Here is a 27,352-nt window from a genome sequence, read left to right as displayed (position 1 = left end):
CATGAAACCACAAGACAATGGGAAAGCAAGAATCAAGGGTAGGCTAAGGTTTGCATTCTCTATGCTATTTTTACAGAGGTCAGTGGTCCTTCAGGAGCTAGAAATGTAGACTAGTGCTTGCCTAACATATATAAGAATTTCATTTCTAGTACCAAAACCAAAGGGTGAGTTTATTTTTCTTGGGGGGCGGGGTTGAGACAGGGTTTCTCTGTGTAGCCCTGGTTGTCCTGGAACTCACTTTGTAGACCAGGCTGCCATCAAACTCAAAAGGATCTGGCTGCCTCCGCCTCCTGAGCACTGGGATTAAAAGTGAAAAAGGTGATTTTAAAATAATTTTTTTCCTCTTATAGTTGAAAACTTCTAAAGATTTCTCTCATGCACAGGAATGTAATCAACCTTTAGGCTGGCTTTCACCTACCAATATTGTGTCATTTCCTTTGGATTCCTTCACAAACGTGCATGGAGCACTTTCCATCACATCCAGGTCCTATCCTAGGTGCATAGACTACAGTGAAGAAAAACGCCCCTGCCCTCAGACATCCTACAGCATGGCAGGAGAGGGAAAATTCAACTAAGTTGTTAGGAAGTAGAAAAATGGAGAAAATATGTAGGTGTTATGGACAAACTGTCTGTGGTGGAAGCTGGGAAAGATGTTCTAGAAGTCTTTCCTAGAACACTGACTTGTGACCTCAAGACAAAGGAACAGAAACATCCAAAGAAACAAAGATGTCAGTAGTACAATGGGGTTTTGCCGCTGCTACTGCTGCTGCTGTTTGTTTGTTTGTTTGTTTGTTTGTTTGTTTGGAGACAGGGTTTTTCTACAAGCCCTGACTGTCCTAGAACTCACTATGTAGACCACTCTGGACTGGGAATCACAGAGATCTGCCTGCCTCTGCTACCATCACTATGTAGACCACTCTGGACTGGGAATCACAGAGATCTGCCTGCCTCTGCTACCATCACTATGTAGACCACTCTGGACTGGGAATCACAGAGATCTGCCTGCCTCTGCTACTATCACTATGTAGACCACTCTGGACTGGGAATCACAGAGATCTGCCTGCCTCTGCTACCATCACTATGTAGACCACTCTGGACTGGGAATCACAGAGATCTGCCTGCCTCTGCTACCATCACTATGTAGACCACTCTGGACTGGGAATCACAGATATCTGCCTGCCTCTGCTACTATCACTATGTAGACCACTCTGGACTGGGAATCACAGAGATCTGCCTGCCTCTGCCACCAGAGCTGAGCAGGAACAAGACAGTTTAAGGGCACGTGAAAGAACAGATTTTAATTTTGCAAAAAGGAGGAGGAAAAACAGTCAAATCTTCCTACTTGCATAATATAAAGAAATATAATTAGTTCATCAAGTGAAAATGGTGGTATCTTGGAAAGGCAAAACCAGCGGGGACTCTAGGAACATAGAATAAGGTACTTATAACTTGCTCCTAGAGATGAGGCAGGAACACGGGGAGGAAGTGACACTAAAGGGAGACTTGAATACTGGATCAGACATGATGAGGAGTGCAAGGAGGTAAGAAATAAATAGAGTCTGTAGCACTCTAATCGACTGTTTCAACCAAAACCAGTCTCAACTTTACTAATAATGTTGTTCTACTGGAAATACCAGATGGCTTTTCTTCATAGCCAGACCATGTCTAACTTACTACAGTGCTCTCAAATCCCACCTTCTGTGACCACAGCCAGACAGGTTGCTCCGATACTTCTATTCCAAGTTAGTCGCTTAGTATTTTAAAAGGTCTATTATTTGCTGAGCATAGCATTATGTGTCTGTAATCTCAGCACTGTGGAGAGAGGAAGCAGGTCACTGAAGAGTTCAAGGCCATCCTTGGCTACATAGAAAGTTCAAAGGTAGCCTGGGCTGCATGAGACCCTGTCTCAAAACAAACTAACAAATAAATAAATAGTCTATTTGGTATTGTTAAGACTCAATGTCACACATGTCCCTAAACTCCTTATAAGACCCTTGAATGTGTAAGCTATCATCGATTCCTTTAGCATCACCCAGAACAGCTAGCATGGTGATGACCATATGTGCTTGCAACTGGAGGAGTGGGTGATACACTAGAGTCTCTGAAGCCCCTCTGTCGTTCACTATTATCTGGGATAGTTACACAAGGAAGGGGGTCTGGAGATATTTCTCTACTACTTTCATCCAAAGACCTAAGGTCTGAAATACACAAATCCCTCCCAATGGTCTCTGCTCCCTTGCATTCCGCCCCTTCCCCCTCTCTACCTTCTATTGTTTCTTCTGTCTCCTGGTTGTCAGCCAGGATGAGAAAATGGTCTAGCTGTCCTCAGAGACTTACGCCAGCCTGGACTGCTCTGCAGTGCCATGAAGGGCCAGGACTTTTGTCTACAGCTGGGAGCCTGGGGAGGCGGTGAGCACAGCTGACAGCCCACTCTGGAGCAAACATCAATTTTCCTCTGTCCTCTTAGCCAGCTTTCACAGACCAGCTTTATTGAAAGCTGGCTGTAGCCTCCTGGGCCCCACTGACGTCCCACCAAGAACGCTAGGCTGGGAGCAGCTGGGTGTACCTCAGCTTTGTACCTTTTAGGAGCTGCTCCTACTCTCTTCTCTGTTCTGTTACCAATCATTTTCCCTCAACCTCAGGGCCTTGAAGGAACATGTCCTCCGAGGGCCCCACACCCTAAGCCCTATCTACTCTGTCACAGTAGTGTATCAACAGTCTCATTTGCTTCCCCATATGGTAAAACACTGCCACAAATAGACCAAAAGCACTGTTTCAATGTATAGTTTGTCGAACCTGTCATTCTAAGCAGGGCGGTAAGACACCTTTTCTTTAAATGCTTACATTTTCACTCACATGTGCATGATCATATATTTTGCTTTCAGATGGTCTCCCTGCTCTTCAAAACCAGAAATAAGGTAGGAAAGGCATCTTCCCCAAAGAGATAAGACGAACTCTGTCACATATTCCACCATCTTGTCTCCCGTTTCCATAGCAGCGCTGCCTTCCGCAGCACTCAATAAGGCCCTCTCTTGCCTCTAGCTTCCATTCCTGTGTTCTTCTGCCTTCTGGCTAATAGTTTCACCAGTAAGTGGATGGTTCATTCTGTGGCTTTCAACCTCTCTCTGGTCCTAATTGCCTGAGGGATTGGAAGTGGCCAATTAGGTAGCTCATTACAGCAAGGCTTCCTATGGCGTCTGGTGGAGGGGAAGAGGTAGGGAGGGACTGTACATTCAGGAGACCTTATCAAGTTCTAGTAAAGAGGTTTTGTTTTAGTTTTTCAATTGGATTCTTTCCCTAAATTTGATATGATCCATCTCTACTACAAAGTATAAATTATACTCAATGTCTTGGCTAAAGAGAAACCCATGTTTGTACTCTAACCCATGACTGATGAAGTAGTTTTCAATTTTTTCTTCTTTAAAGAATTATTAAGGAAACATTCAGTACTACACAAAAGTAGGGAAATAGTACAAGCAACCCTATATCTACCATTAAACAGTTTAGACATGTACTTTTAAATATGGCAGTTAATAGTTTCAAAAGTCATAATTTTTATCACTTCTAGTCAAATGTAGACTCTGAGGAAATTACAAACATAAACTTAGCTAGAGAAAAATGATTCAAAGCAACCACTTGATGCAAAGTTCGAACTACAGACAGAAGCTATCATGGGCGAAAAGCAGTCTTTATCTTTCTGAGTTAATGTATACCATGGGTGGCTTAAAGTGATCCTTCCAAGTAAAGAGTGCTGCTGACAGAACCATGAATTTTGGCACGCTCCAAGCTAAACTATTAACTCAGAAGGAGAAAAACAAGGGATCATGTGCAACTCTGGCATCTCAAGGTCATCTAAGGTCATCGCTGACTAGGTTCAATTCTCAATGGTTTGGTCATTTGAAATAAGCTTTTTTACGTCAAATGGAGCCATGAGGTGGTAGTTTAATTACAGAAGAGAAAACAGATATCACTAAAAGGACAATTTTTCCCCACACTACTCCCATTTGCTCTGTCATGAACTAACAAACTAGACTGATTCAGAGAAATTCGCAGGAATGGCCTTTTGAAATTCCTATGGAACGAAGTGATATAAATAGAAAGACATCTTTATCGTAAAAATGCAATTTTTGCTTTGCCTTGAAATATTAGGATTTGGTTTTAACTTGTATATTAAACAATCATTGTTTTAGGAAATATTAAATAAGATAATCAGAACCAATTTTTAAACACTTTAAGACTTATTTATTTAATTGTATTGCATGAGTGTTTTGTCTGCATATAAGTAAGTACATCACATGTGTGCCTTGTGTTCACAGAGGTTAAAAAAAGTGTCATGCCCCCTGGAATTGGAGTTATAGATGGTTCTGAGCCACCAGATGAGTGCTGGGAACTGAACCCTAGTCTTCTGTAAGAGCAGTGAGTGCTCTTAAATGTTGAGTCATTTCTCCAGCTTCTCCTTGATATTTTTAAAGTTTGGTTCTGATTTAGGGCTGGTGCACCCATATATTGGCTTAAAACTGTATGTACTACCAGTCCCAAGGGATCCAATGCCCTCTTCTGGCCTCCAGAGGTACCAGGCACATATACAGTGCACACACATGCATGTAGATGAAGCGTACATACAAAAAATAAAATTATATATGATATCAAATAAAGCTTAGGATAGAGCAATTTTGTTTACTACGTATGAGACATGGGAGGCCACTGGGGATAGACAAAAGAACAGTCTGACCACTACAGATCACTACTTTCTGAACCAAGGATGGTTTTATTTATTTATTTATTTTTTTGGTTTTTCGAGACAGGGTTTCTCTGTGGTTTTGGAGCCTGTCCTGGAACTAGCTCTTGTAGACCAGGCTGGTCTCGAACTCACAGAGATCCGCCTGCCTCTGCCTCCCAAGTGCTGGGATTAAAGGCGTGCGCCACCACCGCCCGGCTAAGGATGGTTTTATTATTCACAAGGTACTACAAGCAAGGACTACATACAACAGCAGGCAGGTTACATGCTTGCATAATGGTACTCAACTAAGAGGACAAAATTCCTGGCTGGAATGTCTTTTTCAACTAACTACCTTGGTAAGGTTGCAGCGCTCAGCAAGGGCAAGGAAAGGGGCACTTTCTCGTTGTTCCACTGGAGTGCACATATCTCTGCAATTTGCCTGCCCTTAGGTGGCCTATACTTCTGATTACCACAAAGGCATTATATGAGCTAACGTTGATCTTGCAAATTAATACAGGGTTCATGGAGCCAATGAACATTCAGTGAGGGCTGAGACCTTAAATACTTTCTGTCTGGCCTTGGGCCTTGGAACCAAATAAAATTAAGCTATCTTTCTCTTCGAGTTGAAATCATGCAAAGATAATGGTGCAGCTGTAAGTTCTAAAGAAAGGTTCTCATTTTCTGAGAACCGACTCTAGGTGAGGAATCTACTTGAGGCTCTATCCCACTAAAATGTTAAGGGTGCAGGGGAATGGTCACATTGAGGGGGTAACACAGCCTAAGACGAAAAAGCCTGGGCTTTGAAGCCAGGAACAAGTCTGGTCTTGCTCTGCAATTTACTGGTTGAGCAACTTTAGGTGACTGTTTAACTTCTCCAGGCTTCCGTGAGGATTTGCTAAGATAACAGCTGGAAAGAGCTGAGTCCTGTGCTACCTGGAATACAGAAAACATTGTTTCTAGGCCATTTTTTTTGCTACAACTCTGATTCTAAAACTAGTTCACATTATTCATGGTCTTGCTCTTGCAACCCTACCCAGGAAAGCACAAGGACAGACCTATGAGAAAACTGCAACAGCAGCCACAAATACAGGGTCCAGCAGCAGGATATCCCTTGTTAAAGTACCTCAGCTACCTTACTTCCCTCTCCTGACCCTGTCAACATGATGGAACACCCCAGCTCTAATCCTGAGAAGAGCAGGGGAAAAAAATCACCGTTGGAGGACAGCTGTCAAGAGGCATGTACTATAGACACTAGGCCCTTTTCCATCCCTTCTGTCATCTACACCAGCACTGTGCGGCAGAGCATGCTGTGACGGTGGAAAAGGTCTACATTCAGCTAGTAACACTATGTAGCCACCTTTGGAATACAGTCAGAGCAACCAACTGAACCGATCTGTTTTTGTGGTCTAATGAATTGTGACTTTAATAGTCACATACGCTACTTGGATACTGTATTATACAAGGTGGCTCTAAGATCACGAAATCAAAATGTTTGTTTCCATTAATAGGTGGTATGACACTAAAACTTATTAAATCTAGAGCTTGTTTTTTTTTAAATCACTTAAATTTGACTAACTTTGAAGTCTGAAACACTTCAAATTGAATACACTGTTATTCTACAAAGCACCCCAATGTGGAGTGTCAGCCTCACTCAAGGTCAGATTCCTTCAACTGGTTCTAAAAAGTGCTTGGATGAGCCAAAACCCTACCATTGGAGGGCTGAGAGGAGGGGGCCCAGAGAGTGCGTATCTGGGGTCAGATCAAACCTGGCCAAAACATAAGAGAGATACTTCTCTACATTTTCTCTTGGGTCAAAAAGTATCAATGTCTCACAAATAAGAAAGAAGGAAAATCACTTAAATAGAAACTAAACCAGAGAACTAGAAAGCTTAACTGAATATTAGAATTACAAATGCAGGAATTAGTCAGATCTTAGCACCTGTAAATTATATGATGAATGAAAGCAACTGGACCTCAGAACTCACTCTCATCACTATAAAAAGATGTTAAGTTTCACCTAAGTTATAAGCTTACTATTGGGACTTCTGTGTATAGGGAAATACAGTGGGTGACCCACTGTATTGGGTTTTCAAATTTCTGTTTTACTCACCACCCTCAGGCCTTTATTATATATATATAAAATATTATGACGCACGCTAAAACAGGTAACTACAGAACAGAAAGAACATTGAGAAATAAGCAATAGCAAGGAGACTACTCCTAGACTTTTGTGTTATATTATAGAAGGGAGAGGAGGAAAGATATGAAAATCATCAAGCTATTCATTTCCACATACTTAGTTTGCTTTTCTACTATCTTCTTAAGGGTTCAGTCAACATAGTCAAAGCAGAGAACAATCTGTAATGCAAAGATTGCTTCAGACTCTGAAAGATAAACACTTATGGTGATACTTTTACATTCCTTAATCTGCAAAACAAGACTGATACTATGCAGGGTATGTCCAAACAGAGGTCCTTTTGATTCTGCTTTGCATTCTATGGCGCCCTCTAGTGGTGTACAGATGTAAGGGATGCATTGTTGCCCTACAAAGCCGTGGTTCTTAAATTTTAGAGAGCCTTGGATTCAGTGGAGCAACTTGTAGTGGCATGGATTTCCAAACTCCATCCAGAGAATCTTTGGTTTATGAGATTTGAGGTTGGGCCTACGAGTCTAATTTTCTGACCACTTACCGGGTGATACTGATGCTTCCGGTCGGCCTGGGAAATATAGCTGCAGGCTGCTGTAAAAACCTTTCACCGTTGTGGCTGGAGAGAGGGCTCAGCAAGGAGGTCCACTCGCTGCTCTTCCGGAAGACCCGAGTTAGGTTCCCGTCACGCATGCCAGGTGTCTCAGAACAGTCTGCAATTCCAGCTCCAGGGGATCCAAAGCCTCTGACCTCTGAACTCATGTCACATACCCATATGTAGATATATACACCTACACAATTAAAAACAATGAGATTAAAATCCTAAAAAAAAAAACCTTCACCGACATGTGCACAAGTACATATCATTGATAAGTGAAGCTGATATTTGCTGGTTGAAAATGGTATACAATTTTGTTAAGAAAAAAGCATTTACTTCAACATCTAATATACAGAAAATATTTAAAAATTGAGGGTCTGGCTGGGGAGATGTCTCAGGGGGTAAAGTGTGTCTGTTGCTCAAGCAAGAGGACCTCAGTTCAATTCCCTAGCACCTACATAAAAGCTAACATGGGGCACATATAGTGTTTTAAGGGGACTACTGGTAGAGACAGGCAGATCCCAGGAGTTCACCGACAAGCCAGTACAGCCCATGTAGAACAGCCTAAGTTCACTGAGAGACCCTGCCTCTTAAAATATAAGGTGGACAGAAACAGAGGAAGAGACCTAAAATGAAGATTACCTTTAGCCCCAACATGCATATGCACGAACACTCCTACACACATGTGCATACACACAGAAAGCAAAAGAAAAAAGAAAAAAAACAAAAAAAAACCCCACAGGGCTACCTCATCAGTTGCCCTGAAACATAGCACAATTAAGTGTGAAATATGTTTCACTATCTACTATCTGATTTTTAAAGACACAACCAAGTTATGCAAAATGCAATGAGCACAGGAAAAAAAAAACGCCTTTTAGACACACAAAAAGAGCTTCGTCAGGAAGTCCACTACACCCAAGGCTATACCTGATAACCAGAACCCAGTGACATCACTTTCAAGATAACCAGACACAGGACTAGAATCCTCTGACGCCCTCTGAGCAGTCTATAAAAAGAGACCACGAGCACTGTTCTTCCTCTGTGCACCTGGAGACGGCACCTTGATCTAGCCTTCGGCTGGAGCGTCTCCCCGGGATCCTGTCCCTCTAATCAGAGACTTCTGGTTAGAGACTGGACCTGATCTTCGAAGATACACCGCACAGGTGAGCAACCTTGGGGAGAAAGGCTTAAGACTATAATTAGGCACGTAAGAGTGTGAACTTTGTGGGATGGCCCTCCGCATAAGAAAATAGAACTTTCTTAAGCCGACTACGCATACCTACCTTACTGTCAGCAACACGGAGACATCGCGTTAAATTAGGGAGCCAACACGCGTATCTGCTAAAAATTTCAAGAGGAAAGGACAATAATTTTCAATACCGAGGTCTAACTTTACCTCCGGGTTAGCTTTACAGACTGACTATAGTCGTCTGCAATTACCACTGGGAGGAACAGTCAGTATTTGAAAATGAAGTGGGCAAAAACCCAAAAAGGATATTCTTTCATTAGGCTTTTTTTTTAAATGTAGAGACAGGATCTCAACATATAATCTAAACTGGTTTTCAACTTGGGGTCCTTCTACCTCCTGAGGGTTGTTATTACAGATGCACCACCAAAGCCCACAGAGGACTTTAGCACCAGTGTTTAGGCTCCTATCAACTCTGAGTTAAAAAAAAATACAAGGGAGAAGGAAAATCTGGAAGAACAGATGACTTTTTTCTTTGTAAGGAAAGGAAATAACAAAAATATCTGGATATATAATTCCCTGCCTAGTGATTTCATTCTTCTTTGGGGATTTATGATATATGTGAAACCAGAGGTTATTGAATTCATCAAATAAGAAGTGGGTGGGGCAAAAAGAAATAAATCTCACCATCCCTGGGAACCAAACAGCAAATCCTTTGCTGGAATTTGGTGACATCTAGTGGCAGATTCAAGAGATATAAACCTCACCCAGTGAACTTTCTGGAAAACTGACCGAAAGCCTATTTGCCTGAGGATCACGATGCTTGGAGACTAGGACAAAAGGTAGGTGAAGCTTAGAGCCCGCAAAAATTTGGAGGTGGCTCTATCAGAGGGGAATTTAATTCCGTATGTTCGCGTTGCAAATTATTTCTGCCGATTATGCAGTAAAATGCGTGAGCTGCAAAGGGGAGGTCTCGGTGATGGCGAGAAGGGGAGTATACTTGAAAATTTTAAAGACGCGCCGTTTTAAGTAGCTAATATAGTGTTGTATCTTAACCAGAGGGGTTCATTTTGGTGTACTAAAACGTGGGAATAAAGGGCATCTATATGGTCTAAAATTAAATCAGATTGGGTGGAATGGCGCATGCTTTTAATCCCAGGTACTCGAGAGGAAGAAAAAGAGACTGGTGGGTCTCGAATTTCAGGCCAGCCAAGACCCATATTGAGACCGGGTCTCAAGAAAAAAAAAAGGGAGGGGGAGGGGAGTAAATAACTTAAATGAAATCGCAGGCCTTTTCTAACAAAAGCCCTTTACTTATGTTACTAGTACTTAGTCTTAATTATCTTCCTTTCCATTAATGCAGTTTGCCAATATAAAAAAGCAGAAATCCACCAATATAAAGCATCTCACCTACAACACACAATCGGGCCCCTCCCGCCACCGCACGGCGTGCACGCCTGCGCACACCCACCACCTCCGGCGCCACGAGGGCTGGTAGGCGCCCACACCCACAGTCCACGGCCACGCGAGTGTGCCCGTGCACCTACACCCAGGTTCTCACGCCATCCGCCTGTGGCACTCACCACCCTCACACACACATACACACACACACACATCAAAACCTTCATTATTCCTTTTTTTTTCTCCTGTTCCGAGAGTTGCGCAACAGGCTCGGGGGCGTGGCCCTCGCTTTGACCTCGCTCTTCCCACTCGCGGGAACCTTAGCTCATTTCCGCCTATCCTATTTCCGCAAGCCACGTAGACACTTCCTTTCCCAGTGGTGCGGGGGCGGGGGAGGGGAACGGACACACAAACCCATAATGCCTCCCTGCAGGAGAAAAGGAGAGAGCGAGGGAAAGGAGGTGGGGGAAAAAAAAAACCCACGGTCAGGGGAACTCTGGGTCGTGAAAACAGGCCACGTGAACACGCTGCCCTATAGACTTCTGACCCAACGGCTGCAGCGCACTGGGAGGGCGGGCTAAGAGCCTAAAAGGGCGACTGTCATTGGCTGGAATCGGCCCTGAAGAAGGACGGTAATTGGTTTGATTTCGGCCCGAACCATGAAGAAGCAGGTTGCTAGCACCCGCCTTTACTGCGGCGGAGCGTCACTGCTGACGTGGGGGTGGCGGGCCAATCATTTGGTTATGGAACATTCTAAACCGGAGACAAGACGACTGTGATTGGCTGAAAGGCTAAGCCCGCCCCCCAGGGTGACGTGTCTGCCTATGGATATCAGTTGCCAGAGAAACCTGGCTTTACTATGGCGGTTGGAGCAGCAGCGGTGAACACACGTCGGCTGCTGGAAAGAACTGGATTCTCGCTTCAGGTTTCGGGGTGGGGGTGGGGAGGAAGGGTCGATGATTTCCTCTTTTCTCCGCGTCTTTGGACAGGATTAGCTAGCGGCTTCACATTCAGGCAAAGCTGGATTCGTATTCCTGCTCGCCAACGCCCAACTCGGGCAAGGCTCCTGTGTCTCGGTTTCCATGTTTGTGAAACGGCGATAATAGTATCCATCTCAGCCGCAAAATAGTGCATGTTCGGCATTAATTGTGAAGCCTGTCTCTCGAAAGATATTAGCAGTTGTTATTAAAGATAGATATTTGCTCAGCCGAAGAAAATTATAAATTACGCAGATTCGCTATCGTTTGCGTCGCATCCTTTTTTTTTTAGAAGAAATTATTTTATGGATAAAATTTGCTAGCCGAGAATCGCTTCAAAATAGCTGGGGGTTGGAATTTTCCCACATTAAACCAAAAAAAAAAAGAGAGAGAGAGAGAGCGCGCGCGAGCGAGCGGCGGGAGAGAAAGGTAGGGGAAGGAGAATGAGAACAAGCTAGGTATGAAGCACATGCGATGAGTAGGCCTTGTTTGAAACCTGATCGAGCACGCCGATTGTAAAATTTTCTTTAAGACTCATCGGGAATTTTTAAATGCGGAATTAATATTCTTTAATGAAATCGGGTGTCAGATTTTTTTAGACGTTTCTGGTAGCAGTGTGGTTATGTTTTCAGATTGCTTTATTTTGTGGAAATCTATGTATATTTGTATATATTTGCGTAAAGATTAAATAATGTCTGAAAATGGCTTCAGAATACGTGGATGACTAGGATTTGCTTCAGAATAATTTCAGCGGTGGAGAGAGATGGGAGGGGTATAACTGGGATCTTCGATTAATAATCGTTTTTAAGCTGAGGGGTGGGCAGATGGGGTTTCCTGTATTTGTCTTTTCCCCCTGGTATATATTTGAAATTTTTCATAATTCTTAAGTCATTTTTTCGGTAGCTGAAAAAACGGGGGGGGGGCAGTGGGTGGGGTTACAGATGAAACAAGATGGCCTTCAGTTGGTAATTGTTGAAGCTGGATGATGGATTCGCATCCATTTGTAATGGTGTTCCGTTACAGTTTTATTTATTTCATATTATCCTTAAGAGAAATTATTAATTTTTTTTCAAAAATTGATAAACAATAAAGTACATTTGAAAATATAACCACAGGAAAATAAAAATTGCGCATTTATCAGCTTTGATGTCCTTTGTGTGAGATAAAATTGCAGTGACGGATGGAAAAGAAAATCACCGTCTCACATCTTTTCTGTCCTTTTCCATCTCTTTGTTTGACCTTCTAGGTCATCATCAGAAAAGCTAAGTTTGCTACACAATAAGGATCAGGAGATCTGACCCTGGTTGCAGAACCATTCCTGTTTGCAGAATACAGGGTAAGTGCTTTCCTTCTGGCCTCAGTTCACAAACAAGATCATATCACATAACCTTCCTAAATGGCTAGGAATATTTTGAAGATTAATAAGCTCCCATCTGAGAAAGTGCTCTAAATTCTGAAAGGGTGAGGATACGCATTAGATATGGGCCATGTAATCGTCATCTCAAAAAAAAAATCTGAAAATTAGTGCTATGTAATGGTTTCACAGATTCAAATAATGGAATATTTTTTCTCAAGAGCAAATGAGGGCTTGATGGATTTGATTACCGGCGCTGCCACTTACTGTGTAATTGTGAACAAGAAACTTCCTTTGTTCCAGAATGTCCTCATACAAGTATTTGATGGAATAATACTTCTAGCTTTAGTAGTCATGAAACATTTTATACACAAACACAAGAACACATTTTTGTGAAATCATGAATATAATTTTCATGGAATTTTTTTAATTAATATTTTTTGTTTCTCTCATTTTCCAGAAGCAGCAATTTACTACTAGAGCTGAATTCTGAAATTAAGACTTCTGGCTTTATCTGATCAAAGTTTTAAGTACAATTACTTTTGAGAAAATTTCCAGAACTATAATTTTAGCTACCATCAGCTAACCATTTTCTTTAATATCATTTTCCTCTTTTGTTCAGACTGAAAATGATCTGTTGGGTTGGGAATGAGTACTTCCCTAGCATACATGAAGTTCCACGTTTGATTCCCCAGCTGTGCACAAGCCAACTGTGGGAGCACATGCCTGCAATCAAATATTTGGGGGGTGGAGGCAGGAATTTCAGAGGCTCAGAGTTACCCTCAGCTTTATAGTGGGTTTGAGTCTAATCTGGAGCACTTGAGATGAGACCCTTTCTCAAAAAAAATGGTTTTAAGCATAAGAAATGTTTCATAATCCAAATGAGAAGATTTATATATGCCTGATTTTACACAGAGACCAAGAGATGGGAAAAATGGTGTAAACGATGTGGTCCCCACATGTACAGTTAACTAAAGGTTTCTGCCAGTGAATTGTCGGGATTGATAACTGCATTTGGAGTCGGATTGCATGAAGCAGTGAAAGGAAGGGGTGTGTCCCAGTCTATTCACAGCAACATTTTTAAAGGAGTTATATAATTCTCTTAATTTTTCTCCTTTGTAAAAGCTAGGTTTCTGCGGAGAGCGCTTCCCTGGTAGAAGAGAGCAATTTAGAGAATGATTGGGGGCTGAAAGTGGATCAATAGGGACTGACAAAGCAAGGGCCAGAGAGCTCGGAAATAGGGAAACCTCGCAGAGGAAAAGGCTCTTGACTTGGGCCTTTGGGAACCATCTGAGTAGTGTGCCTATGAAGCACACAGTGTGCAGTGGTAATGAAATGAAAATATATGTAAAATCCATGGATGAGCACATCACAAAGTCATGAATAATGTGTATGGCTCAGGGTTTTGGGGTGTGTGTGTGTGTTTTTTCTCACTAACCCTTCTCTCTACAGTCAATTACTTACCAGCTTTCTTCATTTCCTTCTAGATTACCTAATTACAATCTAAAGTGTACAGATGTGCACAAGAATATTTTATGGTTTTTATTAAGTACAGACTTTGGTTTCAATATAGATACTGTTAATTACCTATGTTTGTTTAACAAATAGTCGTTGAGTGTCTTTTTTTCCATTCATAGATCTCGTGTCTAACTTCTTTCATGGTGTTTCTTTCACAGTGACATTCCTTTATCTGACATGATATTCCACATTACAAATGTATCACCTTTCCTCAAATCACTGTAAGGTTATCCCCAGTATTTTGCTGCTAAAATAATAACACATAAGCTACCGTTTATATCCATTTACAGATAATATTCTAGAGCAACATTTATGCCCTTAAACCATAATAATTGAACCATTATACTGTTATGAGCACAACCAGAATTATCACTGATAGGGTCTACAAATGGGTGTGGCAGCTTGGGCCTGTAATTTCAGTGGCTGGAAAGCAAAAGCAGGAGGTTTGATGCAAATTTCAGGCTAGCCTGAGCTTGGGAAGAGAGCCCCTTAAAAGTCAAGTCACTTAAACTTATGAATACCTATATTTATAGAATAGCATTTCTCATTGAGGAAAGAATGGGCTCATCAGTAATGAACATTGAGAAAATATTTCTGTAAATTTGGGAGAACCTAAAAACATACAAAGAAATAATAGAGGCACTAATTTACAAAATTTGTTTAGCATCATTTCCCCTGAGCATAACAAAGCCAAAGGTTGCAAAGGAAAAACCAACCGGGATCTTAACAAAAAAAAACTGGTGGTATGATCAGTGTGAAACAAGAAGCACCCTAGAAGAAAAGGAAATAAAAATGCCCATGTGAGAAAAAGAGGTCTGACCAGTGAAATAAGAAAAGATGGCTTGACCATTTCAAATGAAAAAGCAAATAATGTTCGCAGCTTGGGATCTAGTTGCCTTAGCAGTTGAGTGCCTAAGATGTGGGAGGCCCTGAATTAAAGGTGTTAAGGCTCGGGAATATAACTCAGCAGTAGAAGACTTGCCTTACATGCAGGGCAAAAATAAAAAGATTTTCTAGTGTTTACCAGAGGATGTAGTGTGTAACTGGTCATTTTTACTCAGTTAGGTTTATAAATTCATACAGTTTTTTAAGGGAAAACAATTTAGCACTAGGTAAAACACCTTAGATATGTTGCACCTTGGTCCACTAAATAAAGCAGCTTGGAGTGTTAGAAGAAATATAAGAAAAAAATGTTTGAACATAGCCTAAGGTGCATATTATAACCTTAACATGGGGACATAATTTTCTTTAAAAGATTTTTTTTAGAGGATGAGATCCAAGATTAGATAACATGTGCTTACCTCTACTTCATTACACAAATAGGGGCAAACAAAATAATAGATTGTTTGGATTATTCTAGAGCTAGTATGCAGGGATTTAGTGGGGAAGTGGTGTATTGGTCTAAGACCTGTGTGCTACTGCAAAAGATCCAAGATTAACTGTTAGAACTTTCAATTTTATTTAAATGAGGGAGAGGAAGTCTGGAGTAAAAGGTAGGTAAGCTAATTGAACAACATTTAGTAGCAATGTTTGAGGGGCAGGGAAGAGACATACAAAGTTCATGGGGTGGTGGTAAATTTGTGGGAAAGGTACAGGGCATAGAAAATAGAACTGGATGTAGAACTTTAATCCCAGCCCTGGAGTGTAGAGTCTGGCATGTATCCTGCCTTTATTTACTCTGGCCACATAAGCTTGGCCTGAATGTTGTATGAATTTTCCTATAGAAATGTCAAGCCATTGCATTTAGCATATGAATATGTATGGATAATAGAATATAATCAATAGCAATCTAATACGTTCAGCTATCATTCTCAAGTTCATTGGTAAAGAAGTGCTGATGATCACTGTGGCTTCCAAAATGGTTCCTGGGTGTTTTGTTTTATATATTATTTTTTAAGTTTAGTTAAATAGCCCCAGGATGAGCTTTTTTGGATTTCACTCTTTCTCCAAGATTCTCTCCTACTCACAAATCTACATTTTAAAGAAGAAAAGAAAAACCTAGCAGCAGCATTTTGTGAGGATAAGAGTTTACAAGAAAATAGCATTTCTAGCTACCATCACCACCAAACTTTTACAGGGCATATTTTTTTATCTCTTAGCATAATGATTTTCATTCCCATACTGTTAGCTTCTGTATTCACCAATTTCAATGCTTAAAGGGCTGGTATCACCTTTCACTATCTGCATGGAGCTTCCTTCGTGTCTTTTGAATTAAATGGTATTTCCTTGAACTGCCTAATATTCTAAGCACCTGTGGCTTTCATTTCTAAGCCAGTCTTTAAGTCTGAATTTTCCCCCACGGGAATTCCACGATACCTACCCACGTGATTGGCTAAATCTGGCTTTAATTAATGATAGGCTGTCATCCTATTCTCAGAGGTTGCCATGAATATGTAACAGCCATGTTTTACACATTTACACCTGTTTAAAACAAATGGGATCGCATTGGTCATAAGAATTGGGCTGAGTTCTTCCTGTGCTATCTGTCCATTTTAGGGTCCCTTTCTGTGCTTCTTACCTATTTAACCAATGGAGTTTTAAGTGTCAGTATATGAACCTTTATTCAGTAGTATGAATATGTAGTTCATATTACTGTCTGCCTGTTGAATATGTAAATGTGTACAGCCACTTGAGTGAAATCTTTGTATCTACATTCACATGTGGAAATGTTTGTGTGAGGTGCTGTGCTAAGCTGTTCAGCCACAGCATGACATACTTATAGCCACCTGTAACAGACCAGGAATCGTTTGTCATGTATCATTTGTTTGAGTTCTTCCAACTCCGTTTGGCAGAACAAAAAATCTTAATATTTTCCTTCATATGTGTAAGACACATTTGTAATTTTTTCCTTGAATGTTTTCACAAAAGTTCATCTTCATTGCGGATACCTACTTTCCTTTTTAGGTTGTATTCTCACTTCATCCTTCCAGACCATCCTAGGAGATCTCTAAGATTCCATCTGGGAAATTACTAGGAGTCCTTGGAAGGGAAAGAAGGAAGATTGTGTAAGTCCAGGGGATTGTTTAATGAGTCATGCTATAAGAATAGCAGGAGATTTATTTTTTAGCTCATTTTCACTGAACATTCTTTCTCTTGAAACCTAACTTTGGCTTCCAAAATCACATTCTTCCTCTCCAATGAAGATCTCACCATTTTATTTTATCTGTGGTCTCTTTCTTGATAATTCCTTTTTAATACCTAATACCTTCCTTAGGTTTTCCAGAATTCTATATGAAATTCCTCTGTTCTCAATGAAATAAATGGTTCACTGGTTCATAGTATATGCTACCAGCTGTACAACAGCTACTTAAATCTCCACTTCTTTGCCTCTTACCTGAGTGTGAACATTTCTCTGTTCAAGTGCACACCCCCAATATAAAAAGTCCCAAACCAAGCATCTTTCTCCTCTGAGCACTTTACTTGTGCATACATCTCATCTGATGATGGTACAAATAAGGTCATCCATCCTCAAAACCTGAAAGTTGTGGCTCACACCTACCCGAGGTTCTCCTCTTCCAGCAAGCAGTTACTGAGCTGTTTTCTTTGTGTAACGATCACTGGGCTAATCTTGTTTGCTGATGGTGTCAAACTAACCCTTAAAAATCTGTGCTTTTAATTAGCTACCCAGGCGTAGTGCTACAGAAGCCAGTTTGACTCTAACCTTCAATTATTGTATTCCTCTGTGTGAGGTGTGTGTCGTTTCTTTGCCATTACACTACTTAAGGCATACCTAGACTTGTACACACAGATTTTTACTGTTAATTCACTTTACCTACAACCCATTAAGCCATTCTTCCTTATACTTTGAAATTCTTATTCTTGTTCCAGTCTTGAATTTCAACTCCACTTCCTTCTATGGTTTTGTCACAATATCTTTTTCTAAAATTAAGTCCCTGTCTTTTAAATAGCATCAAGAAACGATTTTGTGGGCATGTCTCATGAGTTGTTGAGTGAGGCAAGGGTTGTGGGTGGTAGTAAGGATTAGAGAAAGGAGAAGATAGAAATGCACTTATAAATGGTCCAGAAATAGGACCTGGAATCCATAGCAAACAGATTTGGGCATGTGTTGTGTTCTGATGGGCCTCAAAGTCACCATAGTAAACAACCAAATAAAATACTTTATATATTACAGTGGTTGGAATAAAAACAGGGTTGAATGAGTTCCAGAAAGCAGACTTCTCAAACTCGTGGACAACAATCTGCTGAAGAAGACAACTTTAAGAAGCCAACTCGAGGCAACATGCAGAGAAGTAAGATGAGGGGAGCTGCCTCCGGAAAGAAGTCAGCTGGTTCCCAGCCAAAGAATCTTGAACCAGCCCTCCCAGGAAGATGGGGCGGTCGCTCTGCTGAGAACCCCCCTTCTGGTTCTGTGCGGAAGACACGCAAGAACAAGCAGAAAGCTCCTGGTAACGGCGATGGCGGCAGCACCAGCGAAATGCCCCAGCCCCCACGCAAGAAGAGGGCACGGGCTGACCCCACTGTGGAGAGTGAGGAGGCATTTAAGAATAGAATGGAGGTGAAAGTGAAGATTCCTGAAGAATTAAAACCATGGCTGGTGGAGGACTGGGACTTGGTTACTCGGCAGAAGCAGTTGTTCCAGCTCCCTGCTAAAAAGAATGTGGATGCCATTCTTGAGGAGTATGCCAATTGTAAGAGATCGCAGGGAAATGTTGATAATAAGGAGTATGCAGTGAATGAGGTGGTGGGAGGGATAAAAGAGTACTTCAATGTGATGCTAGGCACTCAGCTGCTCTACAAGTTTGAGAGGCCTCAATATGCTGAAATCCTTCTGGCTCACCCCGATGCGCCAATGTCGCAGATCTATGGGGCACCACACCTGCTGAGATTATTTGTGAGAATTGGGGCAATGTTGGCTTATACGCCCCTTGATGAGAAAAGCCTTGCATTACTGTTGGGCTATTTGCATGATTTCCTTAAGTATCTGGCAAAGAATTCTGCCTCTCTCTTTTCTGCCAGTGATTACAAAGTGGCTTCTGCTGAGTATCATCGCAAAGCCCTGTGAAGGTCTACTGACCGCTCACTATTGTCTGGTATCTGTAAACACTTCTGTTTAGTCCTTTCATTGTATAATTGATGTTCCTTAAAACTGTCAGTGTAAAACAGGGCTTATGTTTCAGTTTGTTTGCTGTTCTGTTGTAAGCAGAAAATAAAAGGAGTGCTCGGCTCCTTTCCTCATTTCAGAGTTGCTACCAGTGTATGCAGTAATTAGACAAAGAAGAAATTCAGTAGAACATTTTATTGCCTAGTTGACAACATTGCTTGAATGCTGGTGGTCCTATCCCTTTGACACTACACAGTTTTCTAATATGTGTTAATGCTACGTGATAAGATGCCCTGGTTCCTAGTGCCAAAGGTTCAACTTAATGTATATACCCGCAAACCCATGCATTTGTGCTTCTTTTTTTTTTTGTGCTTGATGTAAACAGCCCATCCTCTGCAATCCATCTTTGTTGTTCCTTAGGCATTCATTCTATCTTTGCTCAAATTGTTGAAGGATGGTGATTTGTTTTCTGGTTTTGTATTGGAGTCTAATGCACGTTCTAACATGCTAGAGGCAATGCATTATTGTGTAGCCACCGTTTTCTGAGAAGTTGATATTTTAGGAATTGTATTTCAGATCTTAAATAAACTTGTTTCTAAATTTCAAAGCAAAAACTTTTCTGGTGTGCCTTTTGTATTACTGAGTCTAACAAATGCAGGCTCATTAAATATTTAGATGGCACAGAAGAATTTGCCTCCCAGAAGAAAAGTCCCTTACTTGGACTGGAGAGATGGCTCAGCCTGTACTGCTCTTTCAGAGGACCCAGGTTTGGTTCCCAGCAGTTCATGACCACCTGTAGCAGCAGCCCCAGGGGATCTGGTACCTTCTGGCCATCTCAGGTAATTGCATGGACATGGCCCACACATACACATAATTAAAAGAGAAAATCTTTTCAAAATGCTTGCTGTAGGAGATAGGGTTATGTCCTGTCAGTTCACTTCCCCTCAGTGTGGCTTCTCTGGGCTAGATTGCTTTTCTAAGTCCTAGGAAAAGTTCCTGGTCATGTTTTTTTCCCCATATGGCTGTTTTTACACTTTTAGCAGGAAAAGTATTAACAGGATTTTTGTTGAAATTTGGAAAATGTGATTAAGGGCAAATTGGAAGACTCCTGAATCCTATGAGATCAGGCAGAGTCCTGGAGCTTTTTTCTCATTGGCAGAGAGGCAGAGTCATGGCGTATATTGTTCAGTTTGGACAAGCATAACAATGCTATAGACTGGTGGACAGAAATTTCTTAGTTCTGTACCACAAAGGATCATGATGCTGACAGCTGGCTCTTAAGCAGTGTCCACGACCATCTCTGTATATTTATTTCCAAATTTCTTACAAGGTCCCAGTCATTGGATTAGGGCCTGGTGTGGTAACATCACTTAATTATTTCTGTAAAGACTGTTTTCAAATGTAACTACGTTTTGAGTTCTAATAGGCAAAGGGGGGGATGGGGTGTGGGGCAAACGTTACTGGAATGGTATACAGCTGTGGGGGAAGGGGCCATCTGACAGCAGTTGTGATGTACATCTGAATCCTGAAAACAAAGATGCCAAACTAAGAAATGACTAACCTCTATTTTACTTCTGCATCTTCCCAGTATACAGATAGCTCCTCCCTTTTACCAAACTGGAAGCCAGAGAAGGAGGACCTTTTATATGTAGGCTATATTGGGAAGCCTCAGGTACACGAGCAAAGAGAAATGGATGAAGGTGGTGAGGTACAATGGGGCTGTCTAGCATACACGAAATAACCATAATTACTACTTTACCATATGCCCATAGAATTATGAATGCATATTTTAATAAAGGTGAGATCAAAATATACATATAATTTAAATGTTTTTGTCCCTGAGATTGATATAAAAAGGACTCCTATTTTGTGACTTTGGGAGGTGCTTCTCTCTTTCCATTTTTAAAAAGCTACTTTTAAGATTTTTGGAACTATATAATATTTCCATTTTCTTCCCTTTGATCCTTTCCATATACCCTGCCTTGCTTGCTGTCAAACTCATGGTCTCTTTTTTAATTGTTTTAAAAGGAGTGGAAAGAATATGTCAAGTGGGAAAAGTAAGGAGAGGCCTAAAGAGTCAGCTCAGCAGTAAGAGCACTTGTTGTCCTTGAAGAGGACATGGGCTTGATCCCAGCACCTACATGGTAGCACACAGCCATGTATAACTTCAGTTCTGAGGATCATACATGCATGCAAAACACACAGAAAACAAAATAAATATTTTAAAAAGTTTTTGCAGAGCAAAATTTGGTATAAAGTGGCACTTAATTAAAAAAGTATTTTAGCCACCAAAATAGAGGAACAGAATATTTTAAGTGAATGAATATATGTATTTCATGTGTTGGGACATAGGAATCAGTGAAAGAATAATAGAATCAAGAAACATTTTGAGAAAATATTTCTGGGAGTGGTTTGAGGAGGGAGTTCTTTGCATTATATTTTACTATATAGAGTACATTCTAAATGGATTAATGGTTCACATTTCATCAATGAAACCAAAGGATGCTGCCCTAAAGTAGAGGTTTGTATCATCTTGACTCAGATATGCCCTTTCTGAATATAAGATTATTGGCAAAGTGTCCATCAAAATGGGTAGATTTAAGTACATAAATATTTAAATAGCTTCATGGTGAAGCGACATGGAGGAAGTTGTGAGACTGGTCATAATATCAATAGCATGTTTATATATCCACAGCATATGAAGGCCACGCAGTTGGTATCCTTAATTATTTTTCTACGAGTAATAGTGGACTAGGAAAGTAAAGCTTAAAAATACAGGGTAATTTTTTAAAAGTAGCTTTTCTTTATCCTAGACATAAATTCTTTTGAGACAGCATCTCTCTGTGTTGCCCTGGCTGATCTGAAACTTGCCATGTAGACCAGGATGGCCTTTGTACTGACTAGTTTTTTGTCAACTAAATAAGCTAAAGTCATTTGAGAGATGGGACCCTCAGTTGAGAACATGCCTTTATAAATAGATTGGCTATGGACAAGCCTGTAGAGGATTTCCTTAGTGATTGACAGAGAAGGGCCCGGTACATTGTGGAACTGATGGTCCTGGGTTCTATAAGAAAGAAGCCTAAGCAAGCCAGTAAGCAGCACTCCTCCATGGCCTGTGCATCAGCCCCTGCCTCCAGATTACTGTCCTGCTTGAGTTCCTGTCCTCACTTCCTTTAAATGATGGGCTTCAATGTGGAAGTGTAAGCCAAACAAACCTTTTCCTCTCCAACTTGATTTTGGCCATGTTTTTTCACAGCAATAGTAATCCTAACTAGAACAGAGATCTGCCTGTCTCTGCCTCCCAAATTTTAGGATTAAAGGCATTCCTCACCATATGCAGCCTTAGATAGGAATTTCTAAAATAATATATCCTTTTTTTAAAAAAGATTTTTGAGACAGGGTTTTTCTGTGTAGCTTTGGAGCCTGTCCTGGAACTCCCTCTGTAGACCAGACTGGCCTTGAACTCACAGAGATCCACCTGCCTCTGCCCCTGAGTGCTGGGATTAAAGGTGTGTGCCACCATTACCCCACAAAATAAAAATCCTTCCTACCATCACCATCAGCCTTTTTGTAATGGGCAGTTACTTGCCTGAATACGCTTTTAGGCACTCCATCAGTATATTTGTCCGACAGTAGTAGAAGCCAGCTCCAGTATGGCCATTGTGCAATGACTAAACATACTATATGTTAATTAGTCCTTCCAAAATTCCAGTTGTTTTTGGTTAAGGGACAGAGGAAGAGTAGCAGCAGGACCTGCATAAACAATAAAGGGGTTTTGTTGATAATTCTATGCACCTTATTGATTACCTAATTACTATCACTTTTTAACCCTCATGCATGGAACATGTAAATTGCTCAGTGAATAGTCTTTGTATCCTGAGGAAGAGACCTGGTCAGTCGTCCTCATCAACTTAGACCATGAAACCCAATATGGACATGTTCAACAGAACTGACATATATGGGCTGCCCATGCATGCTTCAGCATCGCCAAGGCATAATTTCATTTATTCTTTGTATCTTAGTAAGTACCTCATTTAGATAGGTGAATTCTTTAGATCAGATGGCTGAAGGTATTCAAATTCTGAATTAGTGATTGACAAGTTTGGAGACCCTTTGTCTTCACATCCTCTTTGCAATCTAGGGTTACACCATCCAGATGAGCTTTTTTTTAAGGTAAATCTTTTAAAACTTTTTAATAGGGTTTATGATAGCCACTTTATTTTGTTAACCAGATGAATTCTTAAGAAGGACTTTAATCCAGTTCAGGAAGCACTGTATAAATGATACTCATGAAACATCCCAAAGGATGAGCAGAATTTGTTATGAAAACTTCAAATGAGAGGCCTACCAGAGTAGGGTTTAGCTCACATGCCTAAGTATGTAAGAGATATTACATTTTTAAATTGCTTTTAGGGACTAGAGAGATGGCTCAGCAGTATAAGTTCATACCGCTCTTACAGAGGACCTGTGTTCAGTTCCCACACCCAAGCCGGGAGAATTACACCCACCAACTATAACTCTGGATCCAGGGAATCTGACACCCTCATCCGGCCTCCATAGGCACCTGTACCCAGTATATGTGCATACCAACATACAGATAGACATTCATACACATATTTAGAAATAAAATGAATCAGCCATATGTAGTGGTACACGCCTTTAATCCCAGCGCTCAGGAGGCAGACACAGGAGGATCTCTGTGAGTTTGAGGCCAGCTGCTTATATAGCAAATACCAGGCCAGCCAGGGCTATTTTTGGCACAGAATAAATATTCAGAAATGATTATTCTCTGTCCTTTCTCCCTTACCAAAGGTAAAGTGTATCTATCATCAAGAGATAAAGTTCCCAGCCTAAGAGAAAGTTCCCAGTTCTCCAGACTAAGGCTTTGTAAAGATACCACAAAGAATTGAAGAAAACTAGGTGTGATAGTGTATGCATGTAATCCCAGCACTTACACAGCTAGAGGCTCAAGCCTGGCCTACATAAAATGATTCTGTCTCAAAAACTTGGAGTGTTAATGAAGACTTATAGAAAAACACTTATAGTAGATGTACAACAACAGAAAAGGGAGAGTTCCTTTGTCCTCATTTTTGTCATTTAAATTAATTTCCAAGGTAAACATAATAATATATATGCAGTATATATTCCAAAATATAATGTAAAAATATGTACAAGGAAGAATATAATAGGCTTGGGAGATATTTTACTCTAGTTCATGCTAAAAATATAAATAGCTAAATAATTTTGGAAAACTCTTTAATTATTATTAAAAATTAAAAAGAGATGTACAAGTAACGAAGCTTCTTTTAGACCTCATAAAAGGACACCCCGAGTTGTAACCTGATTTTAGCCACTGTCAATTTTGACAATGTATCTTTTGCTAATCTATACTGTTTCCTTTGAGTAAAGTTATCTTTCTACTTTGGAAAAAAAAATTTCTACATAGAGAAATCCTGTCTTGAAAAACCAACCCCCCCCCAAAAAAAATCTTTCAGTTTTCAAAGAATACTCAGTAGGCAAGAAAAAAAGGGATGGAAAGATGCATAGAAAACATGGCAAATAGCAAACACTGTGAAGAACTGTGAAGGCAGAAATAGATGTATAATATGCCAATAATCCATATGAATTAAACCCTCTTATTGAAAGAAAACCCCAGGCTGGATTATTTTCCAGGACATAGAGTTCAGGATTGTTTTTAAGGTGTAATTAGAAGTACCTGGAAGAGTTTAAAATAAAGCAAGGGGAAGAGGATGAAGTGTATTTCAGTGACAGGATGCTTGCTTAGTTCAATATCCAGCACCAAAAAATACGACGGATAAATATATAGCAGGCAAACAATAAGCAGAAGGAAGTTGGAACAACAAAGTCATATGTAGCAAGCTTTCTTGTCGGACTATCTTTGGATGGTCAGCCCCCAAATAACGACTCAAAGACTTGTTAATTATGAACCCTTGCCCTTAGCTTAGACTTGTTCCTAACTAGCTCATAGAACCTAAATAAACCCATACTTTTTTATTAATCTACATTCTACCATGTGGTGTTAACCTCTTCCATCTTGCACCTCCTTTTTCCTCTCCATATCTCCTGGCGTCTCTTGCACGCCTAGATTCCTGCCCCTCTTCCTTTCTCCTGTCTGACTATTGGCTGTTCAGCTTTTTATTAAACTAATCATAAGAATACATCTTCACACGGTGTACATCATCCCACAATAATCATAGTTAAATCACTAATAGTATTCATTCATAGAAACATGGAATGTGACAGACACTGTGCCAAGCAAACGCACATATATTGACAAAAATACTGGGAAGAAGATACGAAAATGCAGCTTTAAGTTTGTGTAATATGATACATTTAAACTTATTTTTCCCTCAGGTTTATGATTTTTTTCTGTCCTCTAAATAGCTGTACAATTTACTTTTAATCACAAATTGAGCCTTAAGTGATTAGACTATCCAATGCTAAATAATAAAGGGCCTCCTGAGCTTGATTTAGGATTCAGCCTTCTCTGTTCAGCTCACACCAACTTTCGATGACCCTCCCCACTGGTAGGGAATGTGCCAAGTTTCTTCTCGTGGCCCATCCTCCTCCCCCAGCTGACTGATTTTGACTGTAGGCCGGTCCACCATTGGGGTGAAGAGGAAGTAAGCAGGACAAGGGCTTCGGCTTCTTGACATGTAGCATAGCAAACCTATTTCACAGCTATTGGGTCTAGCCGCTACTTCAAGCACACTCTCATTACAGGCTACTGGACCGAAATTTGCACAGCAGTGAAACATTCTATTGTTCCCCCAGTCACCCATGCATTCCATACAGTTTCTCTGTTGAGACTCATAGCACAGCCAAACATTTCTCTGGAAAGTTTCAATACCAAGCGGTTTGCTCTCCTTCCTGACCCATCTCTGGCACACAGGACAACTCATGTATCTTTTTCTTCTTCATGAACTAGAAACTCAGAAACTTTTTTTAATATTTATTTATTTATTATGTATACAATATTCTGTCTGTGTGTATGTCTGCAGGCCAGAAGAAGGCACCAGACCTCATTCCAGATGGTTGTGAGCCACCATGTGGTTGCCGGGAATTGAACTCAGGACCTTTGGAAGAGCAGGCAATGCTCTTAACCACTGAGCCATTTCTCCCGCCCCCACACAGCTCCATTCTTTAAGCGCTAAGTTTTCTCACGCCGCAAGCATAATATTCCATTGTGCTTCTCAGTTTCAACTGCAAGAGGTCTAGCTGAACCTTTTGGGTAAAGGGAAGAGCAATACAACTCTGCATCCTTGAAAGCCTAGCTAAGAGAAATCCTGTTCAGAATGGGTTAGGAATATATCCCAATGGAGTACTCGCCTAACATTTACAAGGCCCTGGGCTTCATCCCCAACATCCAGCATTACACCACCCCAAAGAAGAAAAAAGAAAAACTCTTCAAAAAAAAAATAAAACTTCCCTCTTCATAGCTCTGCTCTTGACCTTTGAAACCTCCTTATTGGTTCTAGAGCTGCTGGCTTGTTGTTTGAAATATGGATTTAACTACATAGCTGTCACATCTTAATACTTACGAATAAACTTCTGATTTGACGTATTGTCCTGCGGATTTAAACAGGCGATGCCCTTAGTCCTGGAACGTTACCATCCAGTGTCTAAGAGACATTTAAAAGGCAGTGGGGGGGCCCGGGGGTGGAGAGATGGCTCAGCAGTTAAGAGCAGTAGCTGTTCTTCCAAAGGACCTGGCTTCAATTCCCAGCACCCTCATGGCAGCTCACAAGCATCTGGAACTCCAGTCCCAGGGGATCCAACACCCTCACAGACATAACATGCAGGCAAAACACCAATGCACATGAAAAGGGTCAAAAGACCGAGTAGGGTGGAAAGCACGGGCTTGAGAACTATGACAAAAGTGCCAAAAATCCAGGCTCTACAATTTACTAGATTAAGGACTTAATCTATGTAGTCAACCTCTGAATTCTGTTTCTTCTTCATTTGGCAGGATCATTGCTATCTTATAGGATTCTTTTTTTACAAGAATCAGAGATAAAACCAACATAGAGCACCAAACACTGCATGTAACCATTGCTGGACACTCAAGCACATGTTTCCTACATAATTTGCCTCTTCCCTTCCTTTAAGTGGTTCTCAACCTTCCTGATACTGTTACCCTTTAATATAGTTCCTCATGTTGTGGTGACCCCCCCCCATATAATTATTTCTATTGTTACTTCATAACTGTAATTTTGCTACTGTTATGACTCATAATGTAAATATTTGTGTTTTCCAGTGGTCTTAGGCAACCACTGTGAAAGGGTCATTCAACCCTCAGGTTGAAGACCACTGCTTGTCTTAGTAAGATACAACAAGAAATGGAAAACGCAGATATGATCTTCCAGGCC

The 27,352-nt window shown here is 40.8% G+C and overlaps 1 protein-coding gene across 6 annotated transcripts; it reads left to right on the top strand.

The window, feature by feature from the left end:
- The first annotated feature begins 9,380 nt into the window (after window positions 1–9,380).
- Morf4l2 (mortality factor 4 like 2) lies at window positions 9,381–19,576 on the top strand. Of its 6 annotated transcripts, none has more exons than XM_075956639.1 (4): window positions 9,381–9,492; window positions 12,275–12,364; window positions 16,805–16,905; window positions 18,033–19,576. In XM_075956639.1, exon 4 carries the CDS (start codon window positions 18,057–18,059, stop codon window positions 18,921–18,923), a length of 867 nt encoding a protein of 288 aa, XP_075812754.1. In that variant the 5' UTR covers window positions 9,381–9,492; window positions 12,275–12,364; window positions 16,805–16,905; window positions 18,033–18,056; the 3' UTR covers window positions 18,924–19,576. The 6 variants fall into 6 exon arrangements, with proteins under 6 accessions (XP_075812754.1, XP_075812752.1, XP_075812751.1 ...); XM_075956636.1 differs by having other exon boundaries at window positions 9,402–9,492; window positions 16,831–16,905; XM_075956638.1 differs by lacking the exon at window positions 9,381–9,492 and adding an exon at window positions 10,700–10,976.
- Window positions 19,577–27,352: the final 7,776 nt, after the last annotated feature.

The sequence above is a fragment of the Microtus pennsylvanicus genome, chromosome X, assembly GCF_037038515.1.
Source record: "Microtus pennsylvanicus isolate mMicPen1 chromosome X, mMicPen1.hap1, whole genome shotgun sequence".
Lineage (NCBI taxonomy): Eukaryota > Metazoa > Chordata > Mammalia > Rodentia > Cricetidae > Microtus > Microtus pennsylvanicus.
This window is presented reverse-complemented; position numbering and strand designations above follow the sequence as displayed.